The sequence below is a fragment of the Suncus etruscus genome, chromosome 9 (genome assembly GCF_024139225.1).
Source record: "Suncus etruscus isolate mSunEtr1 chromosome 9, mSunEtr1.pri.cur, whole genome shotgun sequence".
Classification (NCBI taxonomy): Eukaryota; Metazoa; Chordata; class Mammalia; order Eulipotyphla; family Soricidae; genus Suncus; species Suncus etruscus.
The window spans coordinates 55,769,887-55,783,485 of NC_064856.1; the positions used below are offsets into that span (position 1 = coordinate 55,769,887).

The 13,599-nt window shown below is 42.7% G+C and overlaps 1 protein-coding gene across 1 annotated transcript; it reads right to left on the reverse strand.

Annotated features, from left to right (window-relative positions):
- Positions 1 to 10,300: 10,300 nt before the first annotated feature.
- RRP8 (ribosomal RNA processing 8) lies at positions 10,301 to 13,449 on the reverse strand. Its single transcript, XM_049780301.1, has 7 exons — positions 13,348 to 13,449; positions 12,277 to 12,634; positions 11,577 to 12,036; positions 11,353 to 11,482; positions 10,884 to 10,990; positions 10,707 to 10,803; positions 10,301 to 10,503 (listed from the first exon to the last, which is right to left on the reverse strand). The coding sequence occupies exons 1-7, from the start codon at positions 13,444 to 13,446 to the stop codon at positions 10,384 to 10,386; spliced, it is 1,371 nt and encodes a 456-aa protein (XP_049636258.1). The 5' UTR covers positions 13,447 to 13,449; the 3' UTR covers positions 10,301 to 10,383.
- Positions 13,450 to 13,599: the final 150 nt, after the last annotated feature.

Genomic DNA, 13,599 nt, shown 5'->3' on the forward strand with positions numbered 1-13,599 from the left:
GTAACCTCTGAGCAATGCTGGGTGTGGCCCAAAAAAACAAAAAACAAAACAAAAACAAAAACTACTACATTATCTCATGGCTATGAGAATCAGGATATCAGGAGAATAACAAAGGGCTAGAGAAATAGTACAGCAGATAGGTATTTGCCTTGCAAACAGCTGACCTGGATTCAATCCCCAGTATCCCATATAGTTCCTCCCCCACCCCAAATATCACCAAGAGTAATTCCTGAGTATAGAGTCAGGAGTAACTCCTTAATGTTGTCAAATGTGTTGCCACCCACAACCAAATAAAACACAAGAGAATCACAGGGACCTAATTATAAACATCTTTGAGTTCCTCAACCATTGCTAACAACTACCTTCAGGTTTCTAATTTGACAAATTATATGAGAAGGTAAACCTAATTTAGTGGGAACTTCTTTTGGAGGATGGGAGGGTCACAATCAAAATGTAAAAATTTAAATCATCTATTTCAGTTTCCTCTAATGAGTATTTTGTTCGGTTTTGGGGCCAATGTGTTATTCCTGCTGGTATCTGGAAAACCAGGTGATGTCGGGGATCAAACCTGAGCCTCCTCCATGTAAAGCATGTGCTCCAGTCCACTAAGTTATCTCTCTAGTCTCATAGAAGCATTTTTACCAGGTAAGATTCAATAAATAAGACAAGTGGAGAGGTTGTAACAATACATTACAGGTAGGGTGTTTGCTTTGCATGGGTGGACACAAGTTCGATCCCCAGCAACCCAAGTGGTCCTCTGACCACCACCACCAATAATTCCTGAGTGTAGAGTCAGGGGTAACCCCTGAGTGTTCTCAGATGTAAACAAACAAACAAAAAAGTGCTAAGTATTAATTTGCATATAGTAAGATAATTTAATGTTTGAAGAACCTTGATGGAAACAAAAAGCATTTTTTTAATTTTTTTAATTTTTATTTTGACCAAAGTGGATTACAAATCTTTTCATAGTAATATTTTAGGTACATACTGACATTGAATCAGGGGCATTCCCACCACCAATGTTGTCCTCCCTACAACCTTGTTCCCAGCATGCATCCCATATCCCCCTCTTTTACCCCCAGGCTGCTAGTATAAGTGGTCCCTCTGTGTCTAGCATGTTGTAGATTGGTATCAATTCTGTTGTCACTAACTTTGGATTTGGTGTTTAAGTCTGATCATTTTTTTATTTCTACATAATGTTCATATGACTGTTTGGTCTTAGTACCTTCCATTATTTCCTCCTCAATTTGTGAGGCAGAACAAGATGATTCAAGTTATGTGGTTCTGTTTGAAGGAAAGAAAAATGAGAGAAGTTCTTTTAGAGGCTATAAATATCAATTTAAGAGAAGAAAGGGGAAAAAGAAGAAAAACATAACAATACTAAAAAAAAAAAATTAAAAAAAAAAATCAAACAAAAACTCGAAAAGCACCACAGCAATAAAGACAACAACCACACAATAACCACGGTCCTGAAATAAAAACAAAACAAAGCACAAAAAAAAACCCATGGAAAAACAAACAACAACAAAACTAAAAAAAAAAATTTTTTTTTTGTGCTTCTCTTTTTTTGCATAGGTAAATATTAGGGAGATGAGAAAGGGATGCCCTTGACAAGAGATACAGGGTTTCTCCACCCTTGAAGTATACAGTTATGGGAATAACTACAGGCTCTGTACATGTTCTTTTTCTCTCCCCTTGTTCCTTTTGTGGTGTCTGGAAACTTTCCGCTCCAACAAAAAGCATTTCGTAACTGAGTAAGATGGAAGGTTGAGTTCCCACTCACTACCATACAATTTACCCATTGTATAGCCTTTTCCTCTATACACACCCCTGAAAAGTAAAAATAAAATAAACATAATGAAAAAGGTAAATACTCTAGAGAATTTGTTAATTAGGATATGTAATGTAAACTGCTATTAACACTCCAGAAACTTACTAACCTAATACAACGGTTTACTTTGAATTCAAAGCCCGATGTATATGTTCTTGGCCAAGCAGTGACTCAGATGCCTCAAATTCCTCTATGCTGACCCTATCAGCTACCAAAAATGTGCTTCCAGGTCACCAAGGCAGGTAGAATAGGATAATATGGTAGAGTGCATTATTTTTAATGTCTTGGCCTACTAATAAAATATCATTTCTGACTTTCCAGGAATGAGGACTCCTTTCCCAACCCTACATGGAGCTGGAAAGCAGTTTAACTGTATGTCTAGTTTGTTGTTTCTGTTTTTGTTTTATTGGGCCACACTTGGTGAAGCTCAGGGGTTACTCCTGGCTAAGTGCTCAGAAATTGTTCCTGGCTTGAGGGGACATAAGGAATGCCAGAGGATCGAACCTCTAGCACCACTGCTCGAGCCCCATTTGTTATTTCTAATCACTTTTTTTTTTTTTTTTTTTTTGTGGTTTTTGGGTCACACCCGGCAGTGCTCAGGGGTTACTCCTGACTTCATGCTCAGAAATTGCTCCTGGCAGGCACGGGGGACCATATGGGATGCCGGGATTTGAACCGATGACCTTCTGCATGAAAGGCAAACGCCTTACCTCCATGCTATCTCTCCGGCCCCATCTAATCACTTTCTTACACACACACACACACACACACACACACACACACACACACGCACGCACACACGCACGCACGCACGCACACACGCACGCATGCACGGACGCACGCACGGTGTTGGTGTGTGGCGATTTGGAGATGAAGCAGCACATAGATACATCCAGAAATAGAAATAACTTGGAATACTTATGGGGTGAAAAGAAAGCCTATGATAGGTATTTCCTGATAAAAGGAATCAAATCAGTTAATATATAGTTGATGGGAGGGGCAAAGAACAAGTTTGTCTCTATTCTGAGGAATGAGAATCCATTGAAGGATTTTAACCAGAGAAGTGACATTTGATTTACTTTTTTTTTTTGGGGGGGGGGGGTTGGGCCACAATCAACAGTGCTCAGGGTTACTCCTAGCTCTGTGCTCAAAAATTGCTCCTTGAAAGCTCGGGGGACCACATGGGATGCCGGGGATCAAACCCGGGTTGACACAAAAAACCATGCATTGACACCATGCAAGGCAAACAGCCTACCTGCTGTGCTATTGCTCCAGCCCTGATTTACATTTTAATAACAGGTGCTTCATTTTATAAAAAAAAAAAAATTAACTGTTTTGAGGGGCCGGAGCGATAGCACAGTGGGAGGGTGTAAGTGCCTTGCACGCAGTTGATCCAGGACGGACCTCCATTCGATCCCCAGCGTCCCATATAATCCCTCAAGCCAGCAGCGATTTCTGAGCACATAGCCAGGAGTAACCCCTGAGCATCATTGGGTGTGCCCCTCCCCAAACAAACAAAAAATCCAAAACTGTTTTGAGGGTAAGAGTGGAAGCAATTAGATCAGTTGAGGTAGTTAATGCAGTAGCTAAAAATCCAAGAACCAGGTGGTCAATCTGAAATTGTCCTGGGATGGAGAACCTGGAGGTAACAATCTCTAATTATGGGATTCTGTCTACGAAAAGCTGTAAAGGGCTTTGTACAATTATGTAAATGGTGTAGGGTGTTGGGAACTGAATTGTCTCTGCCAAGAGCAGGCTGTTTCTTTTGGAACTGCTCCCTCTGGACTATGTTATTGAAACAAAAGCAAGAACACACCATTAACTACAGAGGCACTAAGCATCTAAAAGAGATGACGAACAAGCCTGAAGCACATTGCTCTCCAAACTCAACTTTATTCTGTCTCTCACCATCAATCTATGCATTTTTCTTTGAGGATACTCTAGTTGCTGTGAAGTTTGCAGCAATTCTATAATTTTTCACTTTTAGTTAATAGTTTTATGATCACAAACAGAATCTCAATTAATTAGAATGTCTAATTTTGCCTGTTGTAGCTTTGACTATTTCCTTCTTCCTAGCTCTGCCCCACTTAACAAGCCTGCATTGGGAGGGGGGTGGGGGTGATTTGTATGCTCTAAAGCTCTTCTCCACCCAATAGCTACTGGTACAAAACAGTTTTTGTAGAGTAGGCAGATTCATGCTCAATGAACCTCGGAGATATTTAAAAAGGGCATCTCCACTGCTGCCCTAACACTGGGAGATTGTTTTACTTTCGTCACTTTCCTACAACTCCCTTTTCACACATGTAGCAGACTTCTAGCTTCTTCATACTGAATTTTCCTTGCCTATTCAAATGATCCCACTGGACAGAACCTTAAGCACCCCCATCCTCACACCAGTTCCCAGAATGCAATCTCTCTTGCAAGGGACACAGGAAACACTTATGAATTATGTTTCATGCAAATACTAGGAAAACAGGCCAATGGCAAAGTATGGAACAGCATTGCCCCAGCTCTGCCACAGAAACAGTAGGTGCTTGTTTGCTTCTATAGGTCTAGGACAAGATTTAGACTCCAAAATCATCACTTCCCTTGCTCTAGTAACAAATATTACAAGCCTTCCAAATGGTTCCATTAGAGTTTCAATTATAACTGAGGTAAGAAAAGGAGAGGAACCAGTCCCACAAAAGGGTTGAATTCTGAGAATTTAGTTGTACTGTCTTGCAAGAATAGGCTCTTTATAAAACAATCTTATGAGTCTCCTCTCCTCTTTCTTTCTGACCTCAAATCAATTTGTGCTACTAATAAGAGCAATCAGACTCCTTCTCAAGTTTATTCATTCCCCTGCATATTCTTCTGTTTTATTATTTTTGTTTTGGTTTTTGGGCCACATCCGGTGACGCTCAGGAGTTACTCCTGACTCTGCGCTCAGAAATTGCTCGTGGCTTGGGGAACCATATGGGACACCGGAAGATTGAACCACTGTCCTAGATCAGCCGTGTGCAAGGCAAATGTCCTACTGCTGAGCCACCACTCTGGCCCCTCTTCTCCATTTCTTAAACAACCGTTTATTGGTCTTTTAGGAAATACATACTCTGACCTCTTTAGAAAAGACTCTCAACATTGGACAATGAAGCCCAGTCATATACTTAAACAAGAGCTTGTTCTGAAGTTAATGATTGAGCAGGGAGGATCAGTTCAGACTCAGAAGAACCCTGTTTTCAGAATCAGTGTGGCTGAGTTAGGAGGAATCTAAGGCTTGAGAGAGATCTAGAGAAATTATTCAGGTAGCTGGAAACCTAATAGTTAAACTGAGAATCTAACTTGTAAGGAAAGAAGCCCCACTGTTCTGCTGAGCACGCTAAGAAAATGAGAGGCTCGGGCAGATAGTACAGTGTTTAAGGGTCTTACCTTGCACATGGCAAACCTAGGTTTGATACCTGGCATCTCATATGGTCCCTGTGTACTGTCAGGAGTGATTCTGAGTACAGAGTCAAAATAACCCCTGAGCACCACTGGGTGTGGCCCACAAAGCAAAGGAAAAAGGCAAAAGAAAAAAATCAAGAAAGGCCAGGGAGGGAGCTCAAAGTGCCAGGTCACATGCTCTGCATGCTGGAACCTCAGGCTTCAGAGCAGGTGCTGCACAATACTTTGAGGATCAACATAATGCCCCTTCCCCTCAGCTTCCCCTTAACAAAGAAAACAGGGATGATCAATCAAAATTTAGAAATACAAGTAACATTTAAAGAACATGGACAGAGATACAAAAGATGATATATATCACACAGTGAGAAGCCTTGTTCCTCTCATAAATTCCTTGAATTTTGCAGTTTGCCTCTTTATTCCATTAGTAAGCTCTAGCCCCATGGACCTACAATAGCCATTTCCCCCCAAAACCAGAATACTGATAAGCTAGGAAAAATTATCTGGATATTTTATCTTGGCTGTGTGGTAGCAAACTTCACTTACAAGCCTACATCATCCCCCAAAAGAAGTCTAATTAATAGGCTATGCCATCCACTCTTCTTTTTCAACTTATGCCATCTAGTCTTTTTCTCTGCCTATTTACCTTCCTGGATTTATTACTATACTTAGGGTTCATACCTGCTTCACTGCCAATTTTTATATCATCATCCTATATAATTTTAGAGTCTATGCAGACCACCCTCGCCTTTATATCTGAGCCCTCAACCTATCAACCAATATTGAGGAATCCTTTCTTTTTTTTTTTTTTTTTTTGGTTTTTGGGCCACACCCATTTGACGCTCAGGGGTTACTCCTGGCTATGTGCTCAGAAATCGCCCCTGGCTTGGGGGGACCATATGGGACGCCGGGGGATCGAACCGCGGTCCTTCCTTGGCTAGCGCTTGCAAGGCAGACACCTTACCTCCAGCGCCACCTACCCGGCCCCATGGTGATTTCTTTTTTCTTTTTCTTTTTTTTTTTTTGTTTTTTTTTGGGCCACACCCGTTTGATGCTCAGGGGTTACTCCTGGCTAAGTGCTCAGAAATTGCCCCTGGCTTGGGGGGACCATATGGGACGCCGGGGGATCGAACCACAGTCCGTTCCTTGGCTAGCGCTTACAAGGCAGACACCTTATCTCTAGCGCCACCTTCCCGGCCCCGGAATCCTTTCTTATACATCTCTCATGATCCCATTTTGGCTACACTCTGGACTTTGCTAACACTTGGAAATACCCTGCTTCCAATATTAATAATTAAACATTCCAGTTTTTTTTTTTTTTTTTTTTGGTTTTTGGGCCACACCCGGTGGTGCTCTGGGGTTACTCCTGGCTGTCTGCTCAGAAATAGCTCCTGGCAGGCACAGGGGACCATATGGGACACCAGGATTCGAACCAACCACCTTTGGTCCTGGATCGGCTGCTTGCAAGGCAAATGCCACTGTGCTATCTCTCCGGGTCCACATTCCAGTTTCTGACTATGGTCCTCTACCCTCTCAGGTCCTTAGTTCAATTAATGTTTTTTTTTTAATTTAAAGAAAATGCATCATGGGGCCGGCGAGGTGGCGCTAGAGGTAAGGTGTCTGCCTTGAAAGTGCTAGCCAAGGAAAGATCTCGACAGTGGTTCAATCCCCTGGCGTCCCATATGGTCCCCCCAAGCCAGGGGCAATTTCTGAGCACTTAGCCAGGAGTAACCCCTGAGCATCAAATGGGTGTGGCCCAAAAAACCAAAAAAAAAAAAAAAAAAGCATCACATAGTTGACATAGTTGATCATAATACATTTGTTTCCAGATAAGTGAAAGTAAAGTTATTGAAAATATTTTTAAAAATGAGAGAAGAAAAAAAAATAAAGAAAAAGAGAAAAAAAAAACTGAGAGAAGAAAAAAACGTACAGTAGCAAGCATGCATGCAAATCTGTGAGTTATTTATTTCCAAGGAAGTCATTAACACAATGGCAGAAGTTCTATTTGTTAGCTGTTCATTCTGTTAAATTGGAGATTCTTTTAGGGATGATAGCATCAAACAAATAAAGTTGTCCAGAAATTCAAAGCGTTATTACTGATACTACAACTTTTAAGGGTATGTACTCATCTGCCAGATCTCTCAAAAGGAGGGAGATTTGGGGGAAGGGTGCCCACACTAACCCCAAAAAACCTGGGTGATATCATCCCCAAAATCAGCATACCCCAAGTGTGTTCAGATTGAAGATAATTATAGAGGGCCAGTGATGCAGCAAGGCCATCAGGGAAATGGTGATTCTGGAAGATGAAGGCAAAAGCATGGCTTTGGCAAGGCGGAGGGTTGGCCTACTCTTTCCTCCTGAGATGATCAGCTTTCTGCTGCATGGGCCCGTGCACCCATAATCTTTCAAAGCTTGTTTTACATCTTGTTCAAGAAAAGATTAAGTCTATAGAGTTGGCCCAGTTCAAACATGGTGACTGCCTCAATTAACTGTTAAGTGCAACAATCTACTATCTTCACCTTACCTGTTATAAAAAATTCCACACTACAGTACAGCAATCACTTATTTGTGAATAGTCTGAAATCCCTTTGAGCACTTTTGTTTTGATTGCAAGGTTCAATTGTTTTGTTGTTGTTGTTATTTTGGGTCACATCCTTCGGCACTCAGAGGTTACTCCTGGCTTTGAGCTCAGAAATCACTTCTGGCAAGTACGGGGAACCATATGGGATGCTGGGATTTGAGCCCTCTGTCCTGAATTGGCTTCGTGGAAGGCAAAAGCCCTACTACTGTGCTATCTCTCCAGCCCCAGCAAGGTTCAATTCTGGATGTTTCCTAACTCCTTTTCCACATCTAAGTCTAGATTTCAGAGCAGACAGATAACCACATACTTGGCTATTAAGCCTAACAATAAACCTATGAATAACACCATTGTAACTCAAATAGGTACTCAACATTATTCAGCAATCTATACCCTACTGACTGCAAGGTGACTTATCTGTCTTCTCAGACCTCTCAACAGTTGCCAGCTGACCACCTCCCCATTCCTTCCATGTTCAACTTCCTTTCCTGGTTTAACTTTTTATCTTTGGCAAATATTTGTCATTTTATAACCTTTATAGGCTCACTTTCCACTACTTTGGTCTTCTGTACTAATCCACTGTTTTCATTATGTTTACCTTACTATTTTTCTTTATAAAAGAGTAAGGGTTGAACAACAACTCAAGAGCTAGCTAGAAGACTATGGGGAAACTAGGGTGGACTACATGCAAATGTCTTTAACCTCTGTAGTATTTCTGGCTTATCTCTACTCTTGCCTCTTAAGGCTTCTAGATTCTGATTCTCAAATTCCTAGCACAGATCTCTCTGAGTCTTTTTAAACTCCACTTTCAAATGAGCATCTAAATAGGCACCTAAAATCCAATGTTTTGAACAGCATCACCAGTTTATCTAATTGCTTAAGCCAGAAACAAGAGACTTCATATTCCTCTCACTAACAGTCAACATTCTAATTCTACCTATTAAAATTCTGCTATCCTCCTTCTCCATTATCATTATTCTACAGTGCCTGGGTTCCTGCAACACCCCTCCTCTCATCAATCCCATTCAGCTAGACCCAGTCACTCCTTATCAAAGGAAGATATATAAAGAATAAGGCTTACAATATATATTAGCCATGGCCAAGTTTATTGAGCACCATCTATATTCCCAGCCTTGGCAGAGATATACCCAGTTAATATGCATAATTTCAAGGCAAAAAATTCACCATTTTTCTAAAGGAGGAGTGTGATATTAAATGATAGCATACCCTAGGAAAACAAAAACAATGCAAAAATGCCTTCTGCACACCTATATTCATTGCAGCACTATTTATAATAGCCAGAATCTGGAAACAACCCAGATGTTCTTCAACAGATGAATGGCTAAACTGTGGTACATATACACAGTGGCATACTATGCAGCTGTCAGGAGAGATGAAGTTATGAAATTTTTCTATACATGGACAGACATGGAAATTATTATGCTGAGTGAAATAAGTCAGAGGGAGAGAAAAACAGAATAGTCCCACTCATCTATGGTATTTAAAAAAATAAAAGACATTAAAAAAAAAAAACACAGCAGTAAGTGGCAGGTCAAGAATTAAATCCAGGTCTACTTGATTCCAGAATCTGTGATCTTAGCCATACACATACCAAAGGCCTACAAGTCAAGAGGTAATAAGTGGGAGTGGTGTAGGCCACAAGGCTCATAAGAAAATGAAAATAGGGGCTGGAGTGGTAGCATAGTGGTAGGGCATTTGCCTTGCACATATCTGACCCAAGATGGACATGGGTTCAATCCCCAGCATTCCATATGGTCCACTAAGATAGGAGTGATTTTTGAGCGCAGAGTCTGAAGTAACCCCTGAGCACCACCAGATGTGGCCCCCAAAAAATCACACACAAAAAAAAAAGGGAAAAAGAAAATAAAAATAGAAGAAAATAAGAGGTCAATACCGGGAGAATGCAGAATATATGATCCAAGACATTAATTAGCAAACTACCAGATACTATACAGGCAAGAAGCAAGAGCTACGTATCTGAGGCCTTGAAGGCCTAGAGAGGACAAAGTTAAAAAGCAAAATCTGGGACCAGAGAGATAGTACAGTGGGCAAGGTGCTTGCTTTGTATGTGCAGACCCAGGTTCAATCCCCGACATCCCATAGAGACCCCTGAGCATGCCAGGAATAATTCCTGAGCGTAGAGCCAGGAGTCTTCCATTGGCACAGCCTATTAGGTATGGCAAAAAAAAAAGGGGGGGGGGGAGCGGAACTATGGGAAGCTCATTTCTAGACAGGATCAGAAAAGGGTTATGAAGAGGTTATGATAGAAAGCCCATGTGGCCAGTAACATAGAGATACCAAATCTAGAGGTACCTTAAATTCCAACCATCACATTCCCATAACACCTAAAGGAATGTAAGATCCCAAGACACCCTTCCTATGTTCTTAGAATAAACTCCTTTTTCTTTATCTAGCTTAAATGTTCTTGTGAAGAAAGGTGATGGTAGGTCCTGCTTCCGCTTGCCTGGATAGATTTCAATGTTCTGAGACTCAAGTTCAATATGTGCTTCCCCTTTCACAGGGGTTCTAGAGGTCACCTACGCTTGTAGAGACACGGCTGAAGCTTTAGGCCTGCGAGTTGAGCCTTGGGTCCTACCCGAGGGGGTCCAGTCTTTTGAAAATCAAACAAGAAGAAGTAACTGTTGGTCAGATCCTAGGGACAGAAAAGACCCAATGAGTTCTAATATTTATTCCAGCTCCTTAAAATTATCATCAGAACACTTTCTAGAGCTCTTACCTGAGTTGTGTCTTCAAGGATCATATCACTATACTTATGCTAAGATCTCCTTCCTGAACACACCATCATCATATATTACATATAAGACAAAAATAGGGACAAATGTCTTGAACCCTCACCTTGAAGATGATCTTGAAACCCAATTTGGTTACAGCCCCAAGAAAAGATCGAACATCTTCAAAGCGGCTGCTGACCTCAGCCACTTTAAGGAGACCCCTAAAAAGGTTAAAAATTCTGTGTAAAGAAAAACATTTGCATGTGCACATAAACATGAACTGTATGTTAAGGGCACTTACCCTAGCTTCAGTACTCGATTTGCCTCCTCTAGGAAATCCCTGATATTGGTTCCCATCAGTGAAAGACAGAACACAGCCACATCTATAGACTCATCCTCCAGAGGCACCTGTTGAAGGTGGAAGGAAAATGAAAGAAAAAGGTTTTTTGTTTTGATTTGTTTTTGGGTCACACCCGGCAGTACTCAGGGGTTACTCCTGGCTCTATGCTCAGAAATAGCCCCTGGCAGGCACAGGGGAGCATATGGAATGCCGGGATTCGAACCACCATTCTTCTGTATGAAAGGCAAACACCTTACCTCCATGCTGTATCTCTGGCCCTGAAAAAAATTTTTTTAAGGAGAAACCAATCCTAAGTGTGAGGTCTGGACATCAGAATGGCAGACGGGAAGGGAGGATAGAGTGTTAAGATATAAGAGCATGGAGGTTGGAACTAAAACTCAAGTCAGATACAAAATCAAGAGGGACATACCTCAGCCATGTCACACACAGTAACCCTGGGGTCTAGAGCAGCCAAGTCAAAACAGTGAACAGGATTCCGGACACTAGAAGCCAGACGACAGTCTCCGCAGCCAAAGTCAGCCACCACCAGGGATGCAGGCCTAGTAGTAGAAAAGAAGGGTCATTCATTATCTTCTCTAAATCCCACAATTGACCTATGATCGATGCTTTTCATAGTGCCCAATTCCCATTTACCGTTGGCGAAGATCCCTAGCAATGCGGTCCACAGGATGTAGTGGCCACTTCTTGACTTGGTTCTGAAAGCCTCGGTGGTAGAGAAGAAAAGCTTCAGGGTCTTCCTGAAAGAGGCTTTGGGCAGCACTACTGGGTGTTGAATAGAGCTGTTCATTGAGGTAGCGAAATCGGGCACCATCCAGCCGCTGTGTCATGCGGGCTCGCAAAGCCCCTGCCCGAGCATCATGGTTATCTGAACTGGGGACAGGAGGGACCTCTGTCTGCTCTGCGGAAGCTGTGGCTGAAGCCTGGTCAGTTGACTGTGGCAGTCGAAACTTGTTTTTCTGTCTCCGCTTATTCTTCTGTCGGTTCCGCCACTGTTTTCTACTCAAAGTGTGAGGCGTATCAGGGGAAGTGGTCTCAGAATTTGGTTTGGATGTGGATGGGTCACTTGTAGCACTATTCTTCAAAGTTTTGGGTCCTGCAGAGAAGAAAACAGAATTTCTTATTTTATTTTATTCCCCCCCACCCCACCCCTGAAAAGGGATTTCTTATCTCCCAAATTCAGAGGCAAATCAACTAGGTAATAACCTAGTACATGACACAGAAACTGTGTCTTGGATGAAAGTATTTCTTATTGCTTAATTTCATTCCAAGGTTGATAGGTAACCTGTTAAATTTAAAATGTGCCACCCAACTTCCTGTCCCCATATAAATATACCTGTTTGGTTAACATTATTCAGGGGCTGAACTGAATCTGACAGGGGCTGTTTCTTGTATCTCTTCTCTTTTTTCTCTTCAGCAGAATCACTGATAAGAGCACTTTTTCGACACCTCTTCCTTTCCCCTTCCTCTTCCTCAGTGACCCTGTCAGGTGGACCCAGTTTCTGACGTTTCTTTTTTTTCTTCCTCTCAACTGCAGTGGAAGGGCTGGCACACTGGGAGCTTTTATGGTGTTTCTTCTTGCCTACCTCCTCTTCTTCCTCAGAGTCACTGCAAGATAGGCCGGGGGACTGCTGGGGAAGAGATGCTGCCTTTAGGGCCTGTAATGTAGCCAAGAGTTGCCGTCGCCTGGCGCCCTAAGGAGAAAAAAAAAAAAAAAAGAATGAGAACACAAAGAGAATGGATGGGACTTTGGGGTCTAAGGGGGTGACTCTGGACAGTGATGGGATGACAGACATAAAAGGGGTCACTGAGTATCAGTTCTACCATTTGAACCATATCGGGGGCACCTTGCTCCAGTTGGCTTTCTCTAGAAGGGGGAAAATAATGGACAATAAGACCGACAGGATCACAGGATCAGTGTGTGTTCACACTCTCTACTGTAGAACAAATCGAAGGACATGAACTTCAGAGGGGCCAGAGGCTTGGGTGGTAGTCAGAGCTGAGAAAATGAACAGAAGGGAAGAAGAAAGCAGATACGTTCCAAGTGAGAGGTTGGGGTAGGGAGAGTCTGAGAAAGCATCAGCAAGGGCTTAAAATAAAGTTTACATTCTGGGAAATTCTCCAGCGCGGTCTTAGCTCTGCCATTCACCTTGGAAGTGCTCAGGTGGACCTGAGCACCTGCTTGCACCCATTACCTTCCGTGGTCACTCTTCTTCCCTTCAATCCCATTTCCACACAAGCAACCACAGACGTTTGCAAAATGCAAGTTTAGTTGAACATGTCCCAGTCTCTCACACGTTTTAAAAACATTGAAAAACCCCTGTCCACCTTGCAGGCGATTCTCTGCAGAACTTCCTCCTTACTCCTCCACGATCTCTCCCCGACAAGCGTTCCGCGTGCAACTCACCTTGACGGGCCGCGCTGCCGCGATCTGAGGCCGCGAGGCGACGGAGCCGAGGCGCGCGGCTTCGGGGACCTCCTCGGCCCATTCCGGCTCCTCAAACATGCGAGCCCGGCGGAGGCTCCCACTCGCCGCTGCACGTGCGAGACTCTCGTCTGATGGGGAACCGCCAGCTCCGAGGCAGCTGGAAACCCGAAACCAACGAGTAAAAATATTCCGGATGGCTAGAGCGGCCCGCGCGGTGCCGGAAGAACCATC

Excerpts from the sequence above, each read along its gene's own strand:
- RRP8 (XM_049780301.1), bottom strand. The coding sequence starts at position 13,446 with ATGTTTGAGGAGCCGGAATGGGCCGAGGAGGTCCCCGAAGCCGCGCGC. Across the intron at positions 12,037-12,276 it reads GAATAATGTTAACCAAACAG|GACCCAAAACTTTGAAGAAT; the intron begins GTATATTTATAT and ends TCTTCTCTGCAG. Across the intron at positions 11,483-11,576 it reads GCTAGGGATCTTCGCCAACG|GCCTGCATCCCTGGTGGTGG; the intron begins GTAAATGGGAAT and ends TTCTACTACTAG.